Source organism: Stylophora pistillata, chromosome 1, assembly GCF_964205215.1.
Source record: "Stylophora pistillata chromosome 1, jaStyPist1.2, whole genome shotgun sequence".
Taxonomy (NCBI): Eukaryota; Metazoa; Cnidaria; class Anthozoa; order Scleractinia; family Pocilloporidae; genus Stylophora; species Stylophora pistillata.
The window spans coordinates 54,189,001-54,214,112 of NC_142519.1; the positions used below are offsets into that span (position 1 = coordinate 54,189,001).

General features: G+C 37.5%; 1 protein-coding gene across 3 annotated transcripts; it reads left to right on the forward strand.

Annotated features, from left to right (window-relative positions):
• Window positions 1–920: 920 nt before the first annotated feature.
• On the forward strand, window positions 921–21,079 carry LOC111335368 (uncharacterized). Of its 3 annotated transcripts, XM_022941251.2 has the most exons (15): window positions 921–1,305; window positions 5,950–6,069; window positions 7,288–7,445; window positions 9,039–9,148; window positions 10,521–10,581; window positions 10,810–10,938; window positions 11,285–11,469; window positions 11,793–11,998; window positions 15,590–15,814; window positions 16,597–16,662; window positions 17,772–17,950; window positions 18,457–18,794; window positions 20,237–20,379; window positions 20,654–20,713; window positions 20,815–21,079. In XM_022941251.2, exons 1-15 carry the CDS (start codon window positions 1,266–1,268, stop codon window positions 20,940–20,942), a joined length of 2,148 nt encoding a protein of 715 aa, XP_022796986.2. In that variant the 5' UTR covers window positions 921–1,265; the 3' UTR covers window positions 20,943–21,079. The 3 variants fall into 3 exon arrangements, with proteins under 3 accessions (XP_022796986.2, XP_022796987.2, XP_088618857.1); XM_022941252.2 differs by lacking the exon at window positions 16,597–16,662; XM_088762731.1 differs by lacking the exon at window positions 5,950–6,069 and having other exon boundaries at window positions 1,114–1,305.
• Window positions 21,080–25,112: the final 4,033 nt, after the last annotated feature.

The window sequence follows — 25,112 nt, forward strand, 5'->3', positions numbered from 1 at the left end:
GTGGGTAACTGGAAGACCACCAAAAGAAGTCAATCGTGTAATGATGTTTTAATTTCACGGTAGGTAAATAACCATGAAAATTTTAATAATATGCAGTTCCGGCCAGAAAGTTATTTCTCCACTGGGTTTTAATACAGTTTCTTCGGAGGGCTTTCATTCTAAGACAATATACGAAGTGAAACGAAACCATCTGGATTTCGAAGAACCGAGTTTTATTCGAAAATTTGAATGTCTATAAATGCACGTTTTTCGTGAGTGCTCATTCGAACCTCAAACACAGCTTTTCTTTTTTCGTTTTCACAGATCTAGGTTCATTTTCATTCATGTGTGTATATCTTATCTTTGATTCGATTGCTTTAAAAGAAGGGGAGGCTTTTGACTCCCCCTGCAATCCCGTACTCTGTGGATAACCTCTATCTTGATCTATACGTCATGTACTAGTGTAATGATAACATTTCCAAGCGAAGTGCTGAAACCGTGCAAGGTTTGGTCCCTCAATTGAGCCCAAATTATTCATTGACTGTTTTTATTCGATTCTGCTCCAGTCGGAAAAAAAAAGAAAAGACACAACGACAAAGTGACATTGTGATATCAAAACAAGGTCACAACACGAGGAAACAATTAAAATTTGCGAAAGAGATCGTTTTCAGAATAAATTCTGAGAAGGGAACGTCCGATCGAAGGAGATTTTTTTGTTTCTCTTTGGCACACAAAGGAGCCAATAATGATTCTCGTTTTGGAAACCTTTGTTTCCCAAATTCTCATTGATTACAGCTCTTTTTCGGGTTTCCTAAACTAATGAATTTTGTGTTATTGTCAAATCCTCATAACTTGGCTTTTGAGCAGGTGTTTTAGATCCTTTACAATCGGCATTGTTCGGCGACCAATCAGAAAGTAGCCATCTGCAATTACGCTGAGAAGAGTGTGACCGAAACAACGCTGCAGCTTGTTCATTTTGCATCTCATTGCAATTACAACTGCGGTAAATTTGAGCGGCTTTATGTAATCTACAGTCATTAAGCTTGATTTTGGCGTTGTATGCCGCAACTGTTGGTGCTATTCCGAAGGAGGTACTGTTCGTTTTAGCATTCCCGATTCGCGTGCAAATGTGAAGAATAAAAGAATCTTCCGGCCAGTGTGTATGGCGAACACCGGAGGCAAACATATGTTGTCGACGAGCCAAGTTTATCAAAGAGGATCTGCATTGCAAAGCGATGACGGTTGATCGGATAGCTACTTCTTGATAAAACCGTTTACCTTTAGAGATGCCGAACCTATCCTTTGGTGGTCCGAGAGATCGCCCGCGTAAGTAGTTATAAACATTCAGTCCATTTCTTTTAGCACTCTCATCTAGATCAAGTCTGGAATTGCCGATCAGCCTTTGTTTTAAGATCAAAATTGCGGATGTCTAGTGCTAGGGTAGCAATTCGAGTTTATAGAGTTTGACATAGTTATTTCATGTATGCTCGATGTGTTTGCTTTTCATTTCGTCTCACTCATAACTGGGGTGCTGTTACTATATAAGATGTGCGTAAATGCGTTTGTTGTCAAGCAAAATGACATTCGATTTAATGATCTGAAAGAAAAGAACAATTACTTAAGGCGTAACTTTTTGGAGCGTTAAAAATTGAATTTTCGACGGATTTTTAGAAGTATTTGCCTTTGGAAACACTAACCTTATGTTTCAAACGTTTGTTTTGCTTCTGTAAAGTATTGCGTCAGACCCTGCTAGCCTTCTTTGGGGTTGTGGAACATTTCGCCCAAACATCGCTGGAAATGTAACATTTCCCCTTTACCGATCAGATCCGATATTAAATCAGAAGGTTGTTCATCTCATCACGTTTTGAAAAGAATTCCCATTTTCGCATGTGCAATAACTTGTAGGTTCTGTTGTTGTTTGTTTGACAAAGTTATGATTTAGAATAAAAGTTTCCCAGTAATCAGAGGGGGAATTAAAACTCTGCAATTTATTTGCGCCAGTAATAAGCAGAACTAATCAATGGCTACTTTTGCCTTTATTCGTTCACAAACGAGTTCTCGTCTCAAGAATTTCCATTTGAAAGTGATATTGTACATCTCCATTTGATTATTTTTCTTCGATCATAAAATTTTTATTCTCAAAAAAACAAAATAGAGAAACGAAACGTATTCTCAAAAGAAGCAGCAACAGTGTGTTTTTCATACTATACATTTATTGGTTGCTTTAAAATTTTTTTTTTTTTTTACTTTTACTATACTTGGTCAGATGATATTTTAAGATAAGAAAAAACGAAGCTGTACCACAACCTAATCTGTCCTTCCCTTCAGGTGCCCAAATGTGTTTGTGTTAATGATATTGCCTGCTCTTGATGAATTTTGGTCATTTATATTGGGTTCGTTAGGCAAGAAATATTGGACATTTCCCAAACACAATGCAAAATTTTCTAGTTGAAATATGTTTTTTTTTTTTTTGCTTTAAAGAAAGTTAAAATTTGAAGAATAATCTGGAGTTACTCTGCAAAATTCCCTGAGTTTAGCGTGATTCTTTTTAAAAACTCTGGATTTAGCCATCTGGAAAGTCTTAGGTAAATTTTGCATATGCAGATTAAACAGCACTTTAAATTTTTACTTTAGATTTTACTCTCTCAATCTTTTTTTGGTGCTTTTAAATTCCCTAAAAGGATTTACATCCATCAGTCTTGGTAGTGTTATTAGCATATTCAAAGTGGTTTCCAGAAAGAAATAGAGCTGGGAAATCTTGATTCAATTGGCAAATTCGGGGATCAGCTGTGTAATTCAGGAAGTCTCTCATAGAAGTCTGGTCTTAACCACTATAATGTATGTTTTGCTAATTAAGGAAGTTTCAAGGAAAGGACTTCTCAAGATTTTGAATGAATTCTTATCAATCAATTTGGAGATTTGCTTTGAAAAAGTGAAATGTTCTCTGCTGCACAAACCATATTCAAAACCAAATGAATAATAGTACAATGTAAAAGTAATAATATTAAAAAAAAAAACAATTCTAGTGAATCATGAGTGAATTATATAACCTCAGTTAATAAAAGGAACGAAAACTTAGTTTTAAGTTTACATAATGATGGATAAATGGTATTTTTTTTCTCTTTGCTTAAGTTGAAAGAGGATGGCGCCTGCTGTCTCTTGATTTTATATAGGATTATGTCATCATCTGAACCCAATTAAAAATTTGATGCAAGAATATCAGTGTCTGCCAAGTTTTGGGCATTGGTATTTAAAATGTTTTTATTTTTGAGGTTCCTTTGCACCTTCCAAAAAAAAAAAAAAAATGCATGCTTTCAGTTTCCCAAACTTCACTCTTTTAAAGGTTGAAGTCTAAAGTTTAGGACATCAACAGCTTGAAAGGGTTGCTTTGAGAAAAACTTTATTGTAGCTGCACAATGTTTTAAATTTTAGTGTGAGTTACTATTGCTGTGGGGTACGTGCTATCAGACCCTACTATTTAGTAAAGTTAAACTTACCTTGTCTTAAAGAAGAGGACATGTAGAGGTTAGCCAATACATAAGTCAGCCTTCAAACACTGTATACTAGAGTGTAGTTGCCTTGTATGTTTGCTCGGTATTATATGATTCATGGAGGTTTTCTCAAACGGTCCCTCCCCACCTCCCCCATAGCTGATTGCAGTGTTTATTCTCCTCACCTGTTTGTGTGAATTAATCATAAATAATATTTAATAATAATAATAATAATATTTAATAATAATAATAATTAAGAGTTTTTCCAGCGCATGTAGAAAACCCAGTGCACTTATTTATATACAGTACTGTGCAGTAAATGACTTGAACCCGGGGGTAACATGTGAAGATGTAGTCTGATCGTCCGGGTGAGTGTAGTCCTGAGAAGGACTGTTGTCGGTGGTAGTGACTGACGTTTCGACAACCTGTGCGGAAGTCATCATAAGAGTCAAGTGAATGATTGTTGTCAGTAGAATGTTCTTATTCCAGTTCGTGTAAAATGATCGGTTGGTTTTGCCGCGATGTTATTGGCTGTAAGACTCAAGTGACGTGAGTCGGTCGTGATTGGTCTGTTTCGATGTGTCGGTAAAGTTAGGTTGTTATTTTTCGCTCGTTTGTGATGTTTATGTCGTGAATGAGTCGTTTGTATGGAGCGGGTAGTTGTTGACATCTGTTTAGGGGAGTCTGTTCTAAGTTAGTAAACCAGCTTTCCAGAGTCAGTCGTTGAAAATAGTCAGTGCTGTAGGTTAGGCATTGCACAGTCCCAGTCAATGTTGTCGTTAAAATAAAAGTCAATGGTGTTCAGCAATGTGATTGCTGACATCACCTTTCCTCGTTACCTGTCTGTGTTCAGTCAGTCTTGTTGTGAGGTTTCTGCCAGTCTCACCGATGTAGGAGGCTTGGCAGTTGGAACAATTGATCTTATAAGTCGTTCCCTATCTGTTCCTCGGTTCGTCTTTGTCTTTAACGTTGGTTAGTAACTGACATAGTGTGGTGATAGGTTTGTGGGTGACGCAGATATTGAAGGGTAGTAAGATACGCGAGATGTTTTCAGACATGCCTTTTATGTACGGTATGGTTGTTGTAGTCGTAGGGGTTGCAGTGTCGTTTGTTTCGGTAGTGGTAGTGGGTTGGTGAGTGTTTCGTGGGATGAAGTCATTGTTGTAGTTTTTCTTCGAAAAAACATGGTGAAGGTATTTGTTCTCATCTGATAAGCTGTCTGTCGAGTCGCATACTAGTTATGCATGTCGTGTTAGAGTTCTGATAGTTGTGGCTTTGTGTGATGTAGGGTTGTAGGATGACTCGTCTAGTAATCTGTCGGTGTGTGTCGGTTTCCTGTAAACTGTTGTCCGTAATGAGTTGTCGTTGTGGCTTACCAGGAAGTCTAGAAAAGGAAGTTTGCCATTTTCTTGAACTTCTCTGGTAAACAGTATGTCAGTGTTTTGTTCGTTAAGGTGGTGGTGGAATGCGTTGATTTCGTCATGTCGAACGGCGGTGAATGTATCGTCAACGTAACGTAACCAAAGCGGTATTGTTTGTCGGCAAGTCGAATGGGCGCATTCCTCGATGTTCTGCATCACAATTTCTGCTATAACAACAGAAACTGGAGACCCCATGGCAGTGCTGTGTAACTGTTTGTAGTGTTTACCGTTGTACTGAAAGTAAGTAGACGTTAGGCAAATAATAAATTTGTTGATACCTATAAAATGTTTCTCATAACAGTAATAAATAAAGTAACAGTTTCTCATGTAATAAATCAAGAATATAGTTTTTGAAACAAGAATGTTTTGAGAGCAGATTTAAGAGATGAAAGAGATGTTGTATTTTTAGCAGAATTTTGGTAAACTGTTCCAGTTCACCTTATGTCATAGAGTTAATGCCATAGGGACATAAGCTATGAGTGTCCTTATGGTGAAAAACCTACTGCTTATTGCATTGGTAAACCCAAAGAAAATTGAAACGTTTTAAGTTTATTTTATGAGGGCGATAGACCACACCTTCTAGAGATTTACAGGCTGGTGGGTGTAAAAGCCTACTTAGAATGTTGGGGGATCACTTTAAAAAATCTGCAAATCACAAACTTTTGTCATTTTTTTCCAACGTTTCTGTAATGTTTATTATGTTGGTAAACTAACAGAAAGGGTAGTCTATTGCTTAATTTTTATTATTTACCATGTAACTGACTGGCATTATTCTCTTTAAGTCAAATTGAGCGAGGAAATTTGAGTTTCAGTGTAATAAAAAAAAATTGCATGTTGCACCTTAATAGGTAGTCATGTGAAATTTCCTGCAGAGATCATTATCAGCCCATTATCAGACCATAATATTGAGCTCACAAGTGAATTTACAATTATTAGCATACTGATTAGCAGGTCACAGCCTAAATACTTCTCTTAGTCATTTTTATGGAGTAACTCTATCAATGACTTCAGACAGTGTCAGTAACTCATTTAGTGCTTAATAAAATGTTTTGAACCAGGAGGCTCGATCTGTGAACCAATGACGCAGACAACAATGGCAAGAAGAGTGATGTTGATTCATCAGCTGGTTTTGAAGGGTGATTTAAAAGAGTTGAAGAAGGAGATTGCCAAGGACATAGGTCTGTTGTTCAATTGCAGGTTACCTGTAATTAATTTCCTGTCTCTGTCTAAGGGTTTTCTGTTGATGGGGTGATGTGGAGGTCAGTCAGATTTTGTTACCTTCGTGGTAATAATTAGATTAAAATTATATAATTTATTATATAGGATTTACAGCCCCGAGAAAAGCCATAAATGTGTTAAATAACAAAATTTTTCATAGTTTGTAGGTGTACACTAATCAGCTGCAGACATGTCACTTGACTTCCACTGCTCCATCAGGCTGATGAATTAATGGAAGAGTATTCACCTTTCTCAATCCAGTCCTTTTAAAATTTTCTTGTCAGTGAAGGCCTTTGGTGTTTAATATATGATAAAGTAACAAAATAATACATGTTTGCTTGTTAGATGTGGAATTTCTCTTCGCTTGTTTAATGTGATATCTTACAAGTGCATGAATGTTGCAAACAAGTGAGATATGAAGTTGATCACTTGAAATCCGTATCTATGTACACTGCTACATGTATATTTAGTAACTATAAAGTTGTAATAATTATTCTTCATGTAAAAATCTCTGTAATTCTGAAGAAAAAACTTGGCAATCAGTTTCCAATTGAATAGACCCAAGGTTGCAAACAGCTGCAGTTATGGTTAAGAATGGGAAAATAAGATTTAAACACAGCATGGTGGGTCTTATTATAAATAATTATTTTTGAAGAAAGTTTGTCCAGGAATCCTTGATATGAGGGATGTCAATCTGCCACCAGTTGTGTAGAGTTCATAATATCCAAAGTCACTTTGGTCAAGACATCATAAGTGGGCAACAATTAATATTTTTGATTGGCTGGTCTTGTTAATGTGAAAGTGTTCAGTTGAGGTCATTTGGTGTATTAGTTTCAAGAAAGGGCGTGGAAAAAAGCATAAACTTTAAGGTACATGTGACAATTAATTCCTAAAGGTATAATTGTTAATAGTTTTCAGGTGATATTGGTTCTTGACAGCAGGATTTCAGGGAAATTTGAGAATTTAACATCACTGTTAGGATGTGACATCATGGGTTTTGATGAATTTGCATGTATTTATCTAGTATCTGCATGCACTTTTTCCCTTTTTTTTTTTTGACAAACTTTCTGAAAACAGCTGTATACTTGTAGGGTATAGTAAACAAAATATGTCTCTATTGAACCATGCAGTTGATGCTCTAAGTATTTTTATAGCGTGGTTTGCTGGTTACATTACAGATCTTTTAGAAGGCAAGAACAGTGAGGGGATGACACCACTTTTCCAGGCTACAAGCAATAATAACTTGGAGTGTGTTCAGTTCCTTGTTACATCCGGTGCAAATATTGATGCACGTGATAATGTTGGAAGGACTCCAGTTGCTTTGGCAGCTTATCAGGTGGCAGCCAGTTGTTGTAATTTTTTTCATATTTTGTAATTTTCATCATATGTATTGGGTTGTGTATTGTTACTGCAAATGTGCCCATGCTCTAGTAAGCTCCCTCCCCCAAATAAGAGCACCCCCTCCCCCAAATAAGAGCACCCCCTTCCCCAAATAGGAGCACCCCTTCCCCCAAATAAGAGCACCCCCTCCCCCAAATAAGAGCACCCCCTTCCCCAAATAAGAGCACCCCCTTCCCCAAATAGGAGCACCCCTTCCCCCAAATAAGAGCACCCCCTCCCCCAAATAAGAGCACCCCCTTCCCCAAATAAGAGCACCCCCTTCCCCAAATAAGAGCACCCCTTCCCCAAATGAGAGCACTCCCTCCCCCAAATAAGAGCAGCCCTTTCCCCAAATAGGAGCACCCCTTCCCCCAAATAAGAGCACCCCCTTCCCCAAATAGGAGCACCCCTTCCCCCAAATAAGAGCACCCCCTTCCCCAAATAAGAGCACCCCCTCCCCATCAGGTCTTAGCATCAAACAATTGCCCCAGAGTCTCAAATAAGTAACCCTCCCTCCTCTTAACCCTCACTTTCTTAATTGAGTAGATTGAGATACAAGGAAATTAACAAATTGGCAGTGGTTTAGCATGGTCTGTACTCTTATCAACAATTCACGAAAAATTTTGACCACTGCGATTCATGACTAATATTGTTGTTGATAAGAGTACAGCTTGTCACCATGCCTAACCACTGTCGATTCTTTTTTTTTTTTATGACAATAGCCAGGGCTTGACACTAACGGTAGCCAACTAGCCTCAGACTAGTAGAAATTGAGTTTTTGCTAGTGGTTGTTTATTTCTACTAGCTTAGGTTTGGCTAGCAAACAAACTGAAATAGTAGTAACATCTAAGTTGTCAATAACCACTTGGCTATAAGGAAGTTGAAAAGTTAGTGTCAAGCCCTGATATTGATGTTAAGATTTCTGATTCATCCATGCTTGAGAGCCAATTAAGGCATTACGCGACAGTTACGTTGATGAGAGCAGCATTGTATGTAGTCTTATCAGCAATGGCCAATTGGTCAATCAGATAGTAAAATTACTGCCAATTGTGGTAAAAACCAGTTTTTATTTTCATGTTGTTTATAACTTTGCTTCAATTCTATGAAAGAATCAGTACCTGTTAATAGTTTCTTAATAAGCACTCTCTTGATTAAGCACCCTCATTTCCAATTAGTGCTCCTGCTCTTAAATTAAGCTGATTTTAACAAGCACCCAGGTTCTTATTTTTAAGGAAATAAATTATGTTATTTTATAATTTTCATGAACCCACTTACCTGCACTGAATTATGATAATCATAGCTTATGGGACTATAGCTGGTTGCGAGTGAGATTGAAAATTGACTGTGGGGATCGATCAACTTTTTATGACTAGTACGTGCCCAGTAAATAATTTCAGTGCCACATTTGGCTTCTTTTATTTGCTGCTATTAATGAATCAATGCCTCGACTGAAGTAATTAACATTATAGGGGATTGATTTATAGATGTACTAATTTATTCATTTTATTTAATTGTTTACTCACTCGCAAAAATGTGTCTGTGTCCTTAGGGTTGGCATGATGGACTGTATTACCTTCTTGCAAAAGGTGCCAATTGTTTGATTGCTGACAATGATGGCAGACTTCCTCTTCATGCAGCAACATACTTCAGCAATGAAAAGTACACAATGATTAATAAATTTTTTAATGTTATAATATTTAATATTTCTTAAGTGCACATTTATGTCTTGCTTATTATAATGCCCAATTATACCTCAGACTCTCATTGATAAACATAATTATTGAATTTTCAAAACTTTTTAAGGCCCTGACTATAAGAGCTGACCCGATATCATTTTGGTACGTGCCAAATTAAGTTTATTTGTAATTCCCAGAAGTGATTAACATGTAACTTCTTCCCATAATTTCCATAAATTAATTATCTTGCAAACAGGTGAAGAGAATACTCAAACTTATCAGGTACAAGTTGTTATCTTGATCTAAATCCAAATTCTTGTAACTATAGTTTACAAGGAAATGTGCAGCAACTTAGAGGGGAGAATTAACAACCAGATCTTGGGAGTTAAACAGTTAAATGTGCCTCTCAGCTCCATTACCCACCTCTGAATAATATAGCATACTAAAGATGGCTGAGGCATTAACCTTCCCTTGAGTGACATGTAGTTAATAGTGGAGTAGTTAATTAGGTAGCTCAATTGGTTAGAGCGCTGGATTGTGTTGTGCGGGGGATTGAGGGTTCGAGCCCTAGCTGGACCAATACTCATGGTCTTAAAATAACTGAGGAGAATTTGCTACCTTTCTATAATATCAAGAAATGGATAGATATTCTAGTCTTCTTAGATATAAGGACAAATAAAACCATAGGTCCCGTCTCCTGGAGGGTTAGGGGTAGGAGACATTAATTTCCCATGCACGAGATTACTGTGTGGTGGATGTCCTTCCTGGGGTTGGATTGTGGGTACAAAGGGGTTAGGTGTCAATTGGGAAAAGTTCTGTTCCTTTCTTCTGCCATTCCCATGGTGAGTAAATGAAATTCCAAATTTCTAATTCTGGGTTGGAGGTGCGATGGCCTCATTGTTAGCAGGCTAGACTTAGAATCAAGTGGTCCGGGTTCAAGCCCTGGCTGGGGACATTGTGATGTGTTCTTGCATGGGCAAGACACTTTGCTCTCACAGTGCCTCTCTCCACCCATGTGTTTATATGAGTACTGGCAAATTTATGCTGCTGGGGGTAACCCTGCAAATTGGACTAACATCCCATCAGGGGGGGGGGGGGGAGTTGAAATGCTCCTATGGTCACTTCATGCTAGGGAAACATGTACTTGCTGTTTAAGTTATTTTTGACATGGAAAGTTGCAATACAAGGTGAGTTGCTCATCTGGTTGGAGCTTATAACTTCAGTTACCATTACATGGAGCTACTAGCTAGGATAATTAAGGTTTCCCCTCTGGGAGCCATGGTAGTGCTAGTCCAATAGAAGGGTATGAAATGAGAGTTTGAGAGTAATTGATTTACATGTCTTTTACCACACAGGTCTCTTGAAGTTCTACTGCAGCATTTGTCATTTCAAGATGTAGATGTGCGAGATAATGAGGTGTGATGTCTTACACATGTGGTCCATCTTTTATATGACCATAATTCACCACATCAAAAGCAGAGTTTTTTAATTCAGTACCATCATAGCAAAAAAGGATAGAAAAAGAGAAAGAAAATTAAAACAGGCTACATGTAAATAACAGTGACATTAACAAAGCAAAAAGGGATTGAAGCAAAAATCAATTTCCTAAACACTGAAATGTTAGTTGATTTTTTTTTTCTGCAGGGAATGACAGCACTTCACTGGGCTGCGTTCCATGGCAGGACAGGTCACGTGAGATTGCTGGTGGAAAAGAAAGCTGATCTTCTGTCACGAGACACAGATGGAAAACTACCTCTCCACTGGGCTGCCCAGGTGTTTAATCCATTTTTAATCCTTTACATTTTAAAGAGTGTAATTCTTAAACCCTTACTCCCTAACGTCAGTATGTATATTCTCCCTACCTGTTCAGTTTACATTTCCTCTGGTGCTGATGAGGAGAATTTGTTTGACAAACAAGTTCTCTCCTCATCAGCTTTCTCAATTGGTTGATTCAAGGGCGAGACGTACTGTAAGGAGTCACTCTAAATGGTTACGTAATCACTATAATAAACAGAATTGCAGTTAACTTAATTAATGTAGTTCTTGACTACTGCTCAATTTGGAATATTTATTTGTAATTACATTTTACTTAATATTTTCCTCATTGTTTTTCCAATAGAATGGTTATGTGTCAACCTGTCAAGTGATGCTTGAAATGTGTGATGGTCACAACCTGGTCAATGGAAAAGACTTCTCTGGACGGTCACCCATTCACTTATCAGCTGCAGCAGGACAGTATTGTGTCCTTGTGGAACTGACTGCTGTCCCATTTGCAAATATTGTAGCCTTGGACAATGATGGCAGGTGAGAATTGATCAGAGACTGACATGTATGTAGTAATCTTGTAGTGGGACATGCATATATGACTTTGAATTAATTCATCATTACTTGGTAATCACTTTGATGGCTAACTCTCTGACCCCTAAGGTACTGTATGACTACTACTGTATTTTGAACTTAAAAGTACAGCTTTGTGATAAACCAACTGTACCTATAAGAATGTCATGGTTGATGGTATCAAACTCTTCATTGTCCAGGAACTAATCTCCTTATCAGTCTATTTTTGCAAACTTTTGCCAGAAAAAAAATTGAATTAACATAATGATTTCTTTATTTTCATGTGATAGAACCCCACTTCACTGGGCAGCAGCCACAGGGCATGCTTATTGTGTTGCTCATTTGCTGAGGCTTGAAAGTGACAAGGAAGCTGAAGACAAACATGGAGGAACTCCATTACAGTATGCTCAACAGGGACACCACTCTGCGTGCTGTCAGTTATTAATGGCCCATGATCCTAGCAATCCTCTTGCCACAGAAGTACCATTGATAAAAGGTAATTCTGCTCTTTTATATATAGTTAGAGCACCTGTGTATCATGTTTATAATTTTCTAGTGAAAGAAGACTACTGTAATTATCTGACTACATAACCTACCTGCAGAAAACAAATTTTAAACCCTGAATTTTATGCACATGAGTGGCCAAGACAGAATTTCTCCTTACAATATCAATTCATTATGGAGCAGATAAGTGATCAGAATAATTAAAGGAAAGTATCAATGGGGAGAGTATATTAGTTGATCCAATACCAAATTTTCCAAACTATCATCCTAAGAATATTGTACAGCACACAACAAGGAGAATTATTAGTAAGATGTTGGTAGTGAAAGAGTTCAAGTTTCCAATAGAAGTCCTGGTTACTGGAATTTTTTAACAGGGTTTTACCTTGAATCAGAAAAAAAGCAGCCTAATACCTGTCTTGATCTGAGACAAACTCTAACCTTTGTCAACCAATTTTTTTGTCTTTAATTTGGATATATCAACAAAGTTGAAATGGTAAATTGGCCACTGTGACGATTACAAAAGCTGACGTTTTGAGCATCAGCCCTTCGTCAGAGCTCCGCCGAAGGGCTAACGCTCGAAACATCAGCTTTTGTAATCGTTATGGTGGCCAATTTATCATTTCAACTTTGTTGACATATCCAAACTATTTCGTTACCCCCACCGATGCAGCCCCAAACAGTTTCTTTAGAAACTATCAGCCTTTATTCAATTTTTTGTCTGTTCTGCAAAATTTCTGCAGGACACTGACTATATATATATAGTCTTGATTACCATCAACATTGTGGGAAACAGCAATGATACTGATATTAACAACTTGAGTTTCAAGTGCAGAATTTTTGATGGAGGTGTAAAAAATCTCAAGTATCACAACTGGTTAAATGTTAAGGCCCCTTCTGAGAAAGATGTAACTTGTCACAGCATATGCTAGACAGTTGTTTACACTTGGTTTAGGCTAGAGCTGTACTAGCTGAGTTGGATTGAAGTTTTATTAAAGGACTTATAAAATTTCTTGCTATATAGTTATTAACTGTTGTCAACAAGGACCACATGGAATTATTATATACTGCAAAATACTTTCTGACCCTATTCTCTCAGTTTAACAAGCCCTAGGCACGAAAAAAATTAAATATAGTGTTCTTTTGTCTATGTCATATTAATCTTTTTTTAATTTCATTGACTTTATATAAGGGTCTCACAATTTGCAGACTTAATAAGAATTTAAGAATCACATGTAAATGGAAAAAATAGCCAGCTAGGGGATCTGATCTTGAAATGAAAACATTCTATTTATGAAGTTACAATAATTTAAAGATAGTGTAGTGTTTTGGAGACATGTACTCATAGCTAATTAATGTGAGGATGTGTTCTATGTAATTTTGTGACATCCAGTTTTCTTGCTTTTTTTGAAGTTTAATGCATGAAATAATATTCACCCCAAGTGACTTCAGATTTTTATTTCCCTTCAGCTGCCATTTTACCATTATTTCCTTTTTGCTGTTTTTGATATGCAAATTTACACCTGCCTCTTTTCGTACAAATAATTATTGTTCTTAGATATGCAAAAAGACAATTGTCCTCTTGTAAATAGAGGACTTATCATGTAAACTCTGTTAATTGCAACTCATTTTGATGAAACAAAAATTTGTCTTGCCCTATATTTTAAACAGCACTTAAAAAATTCTAGAATGGGTGTTTAATTTTTTATCTCTTTCTTGGCCCTTTTGATTTTCAAAATAGATCTTTTTTTAATCTTGCAAAAAGTGGGCTTCTGTGCTCATTTAATTCATCTTTTGTTTGAGGTTTGTTTGCTGAAGTTAAATACCGTTTGAAATTTGCATTTTAGACAAGATCGAGACAGGTTCTTCACAGTGTGTGGTAGATAAAATCAGTTTGAGATTTGCATGCTGTTTTGAATGTAAGATAGTTCCTACTGATTACATGGTTTGAGTTTACTTTTCAAAATTGGTGAACATTGTCTAATATTGCAGACTGCGTATAAAGTAAGGACTTTACTCATTGAGTTTTTAAATATTCTATTTGGTTTATGGTAAGAATGTCTGTTCAGAGGGTAATTATGTTACTTTGAGCATTCGTTGTATAACATCTATGGGTTCTCTAAAGTGATTGTTTTCATGTGGTAATGTGTCAAATACAAGTACACAAATAATCACGATCACCTTACAAGTACATTTTTAGACCGATTGGCCTTTGTGAAACAACAATATTGCAGCATATTGCTGTAGTATTTTTTAAAGAACTTAGTGTTAGTGCTTGCATGCATATTATCTTAGGCTGATATATTTTTTAGCTTTAAAATTGTTCAGTTTTAACATAGCGGAAGCATCAAATGCTGTAACAAATTTCGATTTTTGTGAGTTGCAGGTATAAATATGCTGTGGGTTTTCTTTCACTGTTTAGTCAGGAAGTTGCAGAGACCCATTGGTTAACAGCAGGATGTGATGTATATTTTATTATATCTAAAAACTCCTCAAGGTTTCTTCTCAGGCACACAACTGTTTTTGTTGTGTTTTTTTTTTTTTTCACTTGGAAAACTACGTAGAGCTTGATCTTTCATCCTGATGTACAATTTTTAATTTATGAAAAATAGGTATGGGTAATTATGCTTTAACTTTTGGTTCTGTCAAATGTATTAATAATTAAACTTTTTACCTCAGATTGTAATATATGTTATAAATTATAATTGTGTTTTCTAAAGTTGTCAAGTTTATATTTGTCTGTGCCTTAATTTCTTGCCTTAATCTGTAAGTTTGGATGCACCATACACCTTCCACTCTGTTTTTTTTTTTAGTCAAAGGCAATAAATTTTTGTATTGTGTCTCAGTGCCAGCATTTTCTGCAAAGTACTCAAGTATATCTAAATTTGTAATAGATTTTCAAATATGTTCCAAATTCTAGTGATTCCAAATATATTTTGAACATGTCATATGGTGTTAACACATTCAAAGTAGTCTTAAGCTTGACAATTGACTTTTGTCCACAAACACTTAGGTTTTCCACTAATGTATGATCATTTGCAAAGACTTTGCTTTTCTTTTACTGCATCATAAATTTATTAAACACTTCATTTTTTAAAACTATTATTATTTATTAATTATTGCAGAGAATAGAAGATGCACTTTAATATTTTATAACAGATACAAATTATCTTCCCGTACTGGTTATGAAATTTTGCAATTTTGTGCCAATTGAGTGCAACAAAATTAATATTCTAGCTTTCACCTTGACCTGGCAAACATGATTTATCAAAATATAAACAAAAATGATTTTAAACTTTATTTGCTCTTAATTTGTTGTACAACATGTCAACTAGTTTTTTTTAATTTTTTTAATTTTTTATCACCATTAGTGAGTGACTAATTGACTGCAGAAAACAGTTGAAAACAACAGAAGAAATTATATATTTTTACCAAATTTTTGTACTTTTTTGTAGTTCCTTTCCATTTATAAGCAAACCTAATTAAGGTCATGAAGGAATTTCTTTCTCTCCCTAGACAGCAAAGATCATAATGTGCTTTTTCAAATTGAGGGTCTTTCTTTTTCTGTTAATTCTCTTTATACTAGAGTCACCTGTAGAAATTCTTCCCGTTCCTGGAAACAGTCGCCATGGATCTGATGGTGTCCAGCTTTTTAATCAGATCCACAATGGAGTAACCGATGGTTTTAATTCCCAGCTTCAAACAGATTGCAGTGATTCAGAGGTGCAAGAAATCCTTGGCGACAGTACGACTGCTGTACAAGTTTTTGTGGAAATGAACGGAGATAAAGAAGAAGATTGCACAGAAGCAGGTTGGGTGCTGATCAACCAGAGTTTGATTTTTTGCCTGTTTCCCTCCTCCTCTAGTTGTGATTCTCAGTAACTTAGAATCATCAACAAATATTATTTGCAGTTTTGAGATCCTCTCGTTGTAACATTGTTATTTATTCTCTAAAATCTTCAAGATGAAAAGGGTACAAAAAATTTTGCATCTTAGTAGGTTTTGGGTCTATGTCCAGAAGTCATTAATGCACCATGTTATTTCTTTAATGGCATATTGTTATTTTTGTTTATTTGTTTTTAATGAAGTTCATGTTACTTTGATTTTGTTGATATTTTCTTTGATTTTGTTGATATTTTCTTTGACCGCCTCCCGGTTATATTAGCTCAAGGGATAGAGCACTGGACCGTTGTGTGGGAGGTCGAGGGTTCGAGCCCCGGTCGGACCAACGTTCAAGGTCTTAAAATGATTGAGAAGAATATGCTACCTTTCTATGACATCAAGAAATGGTTAGATATTCTAGTCTTCTCGCGTAGGGACAAATAAATGGAGGTCCTGTCTCCTGCAGGGTTAGGGGTAGGAGACGGTAATTTCCCATGCACGAGATTACTGCGATGGATGTCCTCCCCTGGGGTGGGATGGGTGGGTTAGTACATTAATTGTAAAGCACTGTTGATCGGTCATTGTAAATAGCGCTCTATAGGAAATAAATTATTATTATGATATTACTGAGCAGATGGATACAGTAACTGCAACTGTGCAGTGAAGTTATTGCATGCATAGTGACTAATTTTCGGGGTATTTTCTGTGCAGGGGACATGGTTTCATTGCTGCATGATGTTAGTGCATGGCCCAGTATTACATCCCCAGCATCACCCTGTAGGTTGATATCATCTTTATCTACTGTAATGTGGATAAGAAATTAGAAACATTTATTTTTATTGATGTTAATATAGATGATTGATCATTAGACAGTGAAAGGTCATTTTACATTTGTGTACTTAGTAGCCAAGCCTTTGATTTGGAGTGAGACTGCAGGGGACCTTGTTGTAATAGAGACCAGCATCAAGTTAGCATGATAACAAAGTAATTTACAATTGAAAAGTAGCAATGTTTGTACCATAACAAGGTGACCCCTAGCCTCACTTCTGTTCAAATGCTTGGCAACTTAGCAAGCAACTGTAAAATGAACTATTGCTACAAGTTTCAGGAGCCTGCACCGGACCATCAGTGGGGATTGTTATAAGTGCTGGTTCACATTGCAACTTTGTTATTGCTGGCATCCTTGAGTTCTAGGGAAGTTTTGTATCACCTGTTCTTCAACTCTCTTGAAGGCTTTGGTAGCACTTAGTTTTCAAGCATTCCTTCACCCAACCCTTCCCCCCTTTTTTTTACCTTCCGCCAACTGAGCTAGTGTTAGCTGGTGTCTGGTATGGGGACTCATTGTTGGGTTGTGGGAATTCACCAGGTAAAGGGGTAGTATTTGATGCAGGGTCCTGTAAGCTACAGAATACCTATAGGCACCTACCCTCTACACAAGACAGGCAACGGTTGAGTGACAAACAAAATAGCCCATTTCCGAATTACCCTTGGCCTCTTTTTCAAAACGAGGCCTGGTGCTCAACCATTCTTGTGAAAATGAGTTTAATTTGCATGTGAATGAAAACTTATTATCATATGAAAGGATGAGCACCAGGACTCGTTTTGAAAATGAGGCCAAGGGTAATTCGGAAATAGGCTATTGCATTTACTATGAAGAATTTAGTCTAAGAGTGGTGTCTATTACATGACCTAAAAATAGTTTTGCACTGGCTTATATATAACTTCACTTCATTTTATACGGGGCGTTTGTTACTACAGTAATGACACCACCAGACAACTGGCTGTGCTGAATTACAATCACATGTATTTTAAGGATTGAATGGAATAGAAGCATTTGTTTTCTTTTTGAAGCATTTCCTCAAGCGAGTGAAGTAATCTTTTCTCAGATTTCCTTCATCCCAGCCTGAATGGGGAATGTGATGCAGGTGGTTATAGCAGTGAGGAGGACAGTCGGTACCCCCCACAGATGGCCCTCACACCCATCCCAGCCTCACCCGTACCCCCTGAGGAGGGTAACCACGGCAATCCAACAAGACCCCCCATCTTGCCAAGATTTAGTTTTGAGGTATGAATGAATAGTCCATTTTACAGTTGTGTGCTTGGTTGCCAAGCCTTTGAATGGGAGTGAGGCTAGGGTTGACCTTGTTATGATACAAACCTTGCTGCCTTTCAAATGTAAATCGCTTTGTTATCATGCTAAGTAGATACAGGTCTCCATCACAACAAGGTCACCTTCAGCCTCACTCTGAATCAAAGGCTTGGCAACTAAGTACAAAACTGTAAAATGGCCTATTGTGTGATTTGCCCTCCGAAATGTACGTGACCCGTGATTTTTATTCTTTCGGTCCGTGAACACCCCAAGATTACCCTGAAACCTTTATTACGAGAGGATGGATTTGAAGTTTTCCATTTTGTATATGTAACGCGTACATTGAGCCGGGATCAAAATCCCCCTTTTTACGAGGGGTTCCAAAGCATTTTCTTGTTTTACTTTGAATGTCTCGAAGATGAACGTCACGAATTCTCTTTGACAACAACTGGATGTTTTGTGTGTGTTTTTTTTTTTTTTAGGACCAAGTTCCCATTGTGCGGCCTTCGGGCGCCCCAGTTCCTGCCCTTGCACCTATCAAATCAAAGACAATGCCCGAGAGGTTACGACTGGACAATTACAAGTCCACCCCCCTGAAACCAGTGGAAATGAAGCCACCCTCCCCATCCACAGAAGCACTTTTGGCTCCGCTCAAGATAGCTAAAGCAAAACAAAACCCCGTACCTATGAATACAAAAACGCAGCTTTCGAGTCCCACTACAAGTAGTCCAGGAGAAGCGGGAACTCCAGATTGTAATGACATGCACTGGGCGCGTAAAGGAAAATTAAAGGCAGACACGCTCACACTTACCACTGTCAGGTTTGTTTCCAGCTAAATTCTCTAGTTGCATTTTTCCCTCGTTCCGCTCCAGAAGTGATTCTCTTTACGCAATAGTCCATTTTACAGTTGTGTGCTTGGTTGCCAAGCCTTTGAACGGGAGTGAGGCTAGAGATGACCTTGTTATGATACAAACCTTGCTGCCTTCCAAATGTAAATCACTTTGTTATCATGCTAACTAGAGACAGGTCTCTATCACAACAAGGTCATCTTTAGCCTCACTCTGAATCAAAGGCTTGGCAACTAAGTACACAACTGTAAAATAGCCTATTGACACCAGTTGCATTTTTTGACGCGTCCAGCACCAGTAGGTCAATTTTTCTTGCGCTTCGCACCAATTGAATTTGTTCGCGCCTCCGGCACCAGTCTTCGCTCGGCACTAGTTGCATTTTTCCTGCGTACGAAGGTAGTTGTCACGTTTTTTCTTTGCAGTTGGTATTATTTACATTTTTTTCACGTTTGACACGAGTAATATTTTTGTTGTGTTTTGTTTTGTTTGTTTGTTTGTCTGTTTGTTTGTTTGTTTTTTTGTGCGTGTGTGTATGTGTTAGGCAACAGTTGCTTTTTCAAGAAGTGGACCTATTCAGTTGTCCCACTTGGTGATTTTATTATCCAACTGTGCTTCGTAGAGTACAGATAACGCCAAAACCGTCGAGTACAAATATCTCGCGGTATTTGAACTCCAGAGAACCGGTTAGACAGGTTTTCTCGCATCGCACAAGCAACGAATTGGATTGAAGTTACGAAAAAAAAATGGCGAGCAATTTTAATTATTTTTCTGACGACGAAGAGTCGGAATGGCTGGTGATTATTGATCCAAGTTTATTAGATAAATCGAACGAATCAAAGCAGTTAGAGCTGGTTATCCCGCGCCAATTCCGTTGCGCTTTGCATACGTAAATAAATATCCGCGAAATTCGCGGATAACAAATCAAACAATTTGACGTGTTGGATGACAAATCTCTTTTAAATTGTTTTGTTGTGTGGTTGTGCCGTATTTTGACGAGCCCGTGGGGCTCGTCAAAATACGGCACAACTCGTAAAAATACTATATCTTATTAACCAAGCGCAAGGGCCGTCCTGGGAGAATATCGGCCCGAGGTCTTGACAGTACGGACCGAGCGCAGCGAGGTCCGTACAAAAAAGACCGAGGGCCGATATTCTTCCAGTATGGTTCCGAGCAAGCTTGGTTAATAAGAGATTTATTATACGACTGAAGTTCAAAGGGACGCAAGTGCGGTATCATTCGGGACCATTCGGGACAGTGCCCGGTCCAATACTTAGAGAATATTGGACCGGCAATAGAGCGTTTTGATTGGTTGATTTTAGTTATTGGCCCTCTGACTGCTCGAGTCGTGTAATAAACAGCGATACTACACAACAAAACCTCTACTAAGATACATGCATTTGTTTCCCTCTTTTAGTGATAATTTGGAGTCAGATCTATTCCGTAAGTTAAAAGACAAGCGTCCTTCCGCAACCGGTACAGCTGGCCAGATGCTGCCAACAATCTCAGATAAACCGAGTCACGTGACCCAAGTTCAAGGATCTAGGCAGGATCAGTTAGGTAGGTAGACTCTCGTGGGCGTCTAAAAAGATCCCACGGGCTTGTTAGGGAATCGAAAATGGATTCATTTCCAGGAGTTCTGCTTTGTATGAAAAGCATTACCGTTTAGTGTCTTGACCCAGATTTTATCGTTTGTTTTCTTAAGGGTATGATTTTTTTTTTTTTTTTTGCAACCCAGATATTAACCGATAGAATTTTGCAGGCTTAGAACTTTCTTAAATTGCAAGTAACGATGTTAGTTGCATTTTAAGAAGCGGATCATTTTGTCTTTCAGAAGCAAAAAAGAAACATAGGAGAAGAACTTCGAAAAACCATAGTATTCCAGAAGACTTAGGTAAGGTCCACCGAAGTTTTGCAGATCAGATAACTACCTCGCTAACTGGTACACTCCACATTTCTCTCTTACTTAGAGGCGTTTTCTTCGCGTCTTTCTAGATTTAAGAGACGGATTTGTAGAAGAGAACGTCGAAGACGACACAAAGTCAAGCAGAAGTATAGGAAATTTGAAAGAAAAACCGAAGAAAAAGAAGAAAGTACGAAAAGTAATGAGCTGGAACTTTTAATAAGAGATGTCTGAGAAATGCCCAAAGACACTAAGTACCTCAGGGCCTCAAGGTACATCTACATGTAGAATTCGTAGAGACCGCGGATCGATTTCCCTGTTAGAGGGGCTTCAAACAGATGGAACTTCTTCTTCACGAAAACGAGGCGAACATGCTGGAGCCCCCTGACACACTTTCAGAGCCCCCACCCCCCATACCTCTTATTACTCTTATTACTCTTTGTTCCGACTCAAAGAACGAAGAGTAGAACAGAAGGGATTGCAATGGGCGAAAGTATTAAACTTTTTTTTACGTGGGAAGCGTATTGCGGGAACGTCGATTCTGTCAGCCTTGACGTGCGATGCCGTAAATGGTTAGGACCGGCTCATGACTTCTCTATTTTTGCGCTCGTTTGTCAAAATTGAGCATTCGTGATCCACGCAGACCACGTGAGCTAAGAAGGTAACAATGCAGGAAAGACTTTGCGATTCGGGACTGCTCATTATTTATCGCCTGGGGGGGGGGGAGGGAGGGGGGGGAGATTATGCAGAACAGCAATTTTTTTTTGTAACTACTCGACGACTGAGTTTCTTTAAATGAAGTTTTAGCTTTAAATAAATGTCTTTTACATTCTACTAATGCAATAGGGATAATTGAACCTTTCAGTAAAGCGCAGCCTGCGCAGACGAGCTCGTAAAGAAGGGAAGAGAGGAGAGGAGAGTAGTTGAATGGAATAAAAGACACGCATTTCAATTTCTGTAGCCCCCCTTAACGACAAATTCCCCCTCTGTACCCCCCAAAAAATCCTCTTACTCCCCTCTCCCCCCCTTCCCACCGTCAGGCGATAAATAGTGACTGGTTTCTTAGGGAGGTCATTTTTTTTTTTCGCGATGTACTTCTTCTTTGCAATATGGTGTACAACTAATTACAAAGGGCCTCCTTTTAGTTGACAGGTAAAACAAATTGACCCTGGCGGTGAACTGTTTTCTACGTGAGCAGCAAATCGTTTTCCTGTGATTTAAATTTTTTATGAATCTTTAAAGAAGTAAGAAAGGGGCGTGTATCCCGTAAGTTTACCGACTGCACCTAGAAGAGTATTAAAACTATTGCCGTCCATAGAAATTGATCATAATTGTTGTATAAATCTATAATATTTGTCAGATGTTTAAATTATTTCATATTTTATGAAAGAATGACTGCTTATCGACTCGACAAAACATACGTTTTAGATACTGATCATGGTCGATTTCAATTTGTACAGGATAGAGCGAAGAATTATTATGAAGCGATGTAGATATATTTTAAGAGGATGGAAAGTCGAAAAAATCCTAGGAAAATTTGTTAAGGTAAATGTCGGGACCGTTGTCAGTATCTGAGCAAATAAGAATCCAAACCTTCCCCAATCGAACAGCAAGGGGAGGGGTGGTACTCAGTTGCTAAGATACCGACATCGATGCATATGTCGCCCGTGTCTTGTTCTCCAAAAAAAGAAAAAATGGACGAAAAATGTTTTTGGGCGAAAATATGTTGCCCAATGTTAACAGTGCTTTTCTTTTCATTTTGAAAAATTTGACCATACTCGTTAATTTAGATTTGGAAAAGAATTGAGGCCACGGTTCTTTTATAGTTCTTTGAGAGAAGGAACAATGACCTTCATTACGAGGCTAGTGTTGAAATATTTAGTACTTGAGCTAAGGACTTAAATTTATCTAATAATATAATTGAATTCTATAATTCAGATATACAATATTTATTATGAAATCAGCAGACGATTACATTTACTTGATAGACATTTATAACGATTAATTTATTTTTAGAGATATATTACAATGTACTCCAGATCATTATATGATTTTATTTCATTTACATGATCATATAATTTGTAAGTGAGCTGTTAACCAAAGTCGTAAAGAAACATTTCAAAGTTTGTGACGCCCGTGTAGATTAATTATTTTTCACAGAACCATTGGGGGTTAGTTTCCTTCCAAGCTGTTCTTTGGCTTGTTACGTAACGCTCCTCGCTCGTAGCGAGAGATTTCCTAGAACAGCTACGAAGGAAAGGAATTAGAGACCAGTCATTTTTTTTTTATTATTTCATTTTTGGAAAGAAATGGGAATCTTGAAATATTTTGTAGACGATCGTTCTTTTCTCCGTTTTCTTCCATGCGAAAATTTTTGTTTTCCAGTTGCCTCTTTCTGCCGACCAGATTTTCATCTACCAATGATTTTTTCTCTTTAGCGAGCAATTTTTCATATTTTTAAATCTCCCCTCCCCCCCGCCCCCCACCCCCATGCAAAAAAAAAGATTACTCTATTGATTTAGAGCACCTTTGCTGCTGTTATCCCGGTGCGATCTCCGGAGCTCTTTTTCATTTCTTCATATATACGCGCAGGAATAATCCCCTGAACTTTCCGAAATGACGTCAATTTCTCCCTGGCTAATCGCACGCGCAACAGACGGCACTGCGCACTACAGATCAATAGAAATGCATTTTTACCGTTCAGTAAAGGGATTCATTAAAAAAGGTGCATCTGTCAAGGCGGAGTCCTCGAGTCTCTGACTGCTCTCGCAAGCTTTATCATCAGTGGAGTTTGGTGTGGAAGTGTGTTTATTGTCCAAATTTCTGTTAAAAAATAATTATCTGTAATCTTTTAATTTTTTAAAAATTCATATGGCGCTATTTCTATTGCTATCCAATAGAGCTTTACAATGATCATGATTTAAAAATATATTTCGTAGAAATATTTAAAGCATGAGTAAGATAAACTATAAATGAAATAATTTGGTATATCAACTAAGTTGAAATTGTAAACTGGCCACGGTAAAGAGTTAAAAAGCTGACGTTTCGAGCGTTAGCCCTTCGTCAGAGCGAATGAAATAACTAAACTGTTAAAATCAGAATAAAAACTAAGAATAACAAAACCATACAATAAAATAATTTGAATATACCAACAAAGTTGAAATGGTAAATTGGCCACCTTTACGATTATAAAAGCTGACGTTTCGAGCGTTAGCCCTTCGTCGGAGCGAAGGGCTAACGACTTGATCATTTCTGTGCTCGTCGTTTCCTACGTCCCTGTTAGAGCAAAAACTATTATTTCTAGCTCATTGTGTGAATCTTTTTATCTTTTAAAAATTTACAAATTGTTACTGAATCCTTTTTTAAAATTCTCTTTAAACTTTACCATGTCAGGCCTACTCCCTTACGACCCATTGACATTCATCTGTACCTAATGTGTAATTTTTTTAGCCATTAATTTTTTTCAGTTATTTCACAAACATGGTATACTGTACTTAGAATGCTGGAGTATTTTTGTCAAGACGTCGCTACTCATAATTATTTTAATGCATCCATTTTATGCCATTATAAAGGGAAACAATGCCTAAATTAAGGGGACTTAGAAATTTTTTGTATTATAAAAGGTTCAGCTAAGGTACGTTGACATTATTAGTAAAGACAATACAACTAGTTTGCATAATTTAAACCTTAGGTGGGAGCTAATTTTCCTTGAAAGCCCAGCAAAAGAATTGTAAGATAGGCAGGCATGTTCAGTTTAGGAAAAATGCATTGTTTTTCTCTTCCAGTTGCGTCAAGAATAAGCCTAAAGTTTTTAAGGACAATTTTCTACCTTAAATTATAATTAATGTTTACTTACAATATGGCACGACCGCAATCTCCAACTATATCAGTTTGACATTATCCACTCCAAGGTCGTCTATTCTTGTCATTGACAGAATATTTTTGCACATACACAGGAACCCTGCCATTGCTACACTTTCTGTTCTTTCTGAAAAGCTGTTAAACCGAGATCTCAAATTCACTGTCGTTTCTGTCGGGCTTTAGCCGACTTTCGGACAAAGTCGTCAGTCTTGTATACTCGAGTGCTGGAATGATCAATTGAAGACATGTACACGCAGCATCATGGTGGGACCAAGCAGTACTTTAATTGGTTCTTAATTTTTCCAATTTTATCTTGTTTGAGTTGAAAATTTTAACTTTAAAGCTGTAAGCAATCAGCATTTAGCTGGTATCTTTCAAAACACAGAGTTCTTGTGAGACGAGCGGAATCAGCATCCCCAAATATCAAGATGGCAGCGTAAAATGCAAATGTAATGATGAGCACACTGAGTCAGCTTGAGGGTAATGTTAGATTTGTCATGTTTTGGCTTAGACGATTTCGGTATTGAAA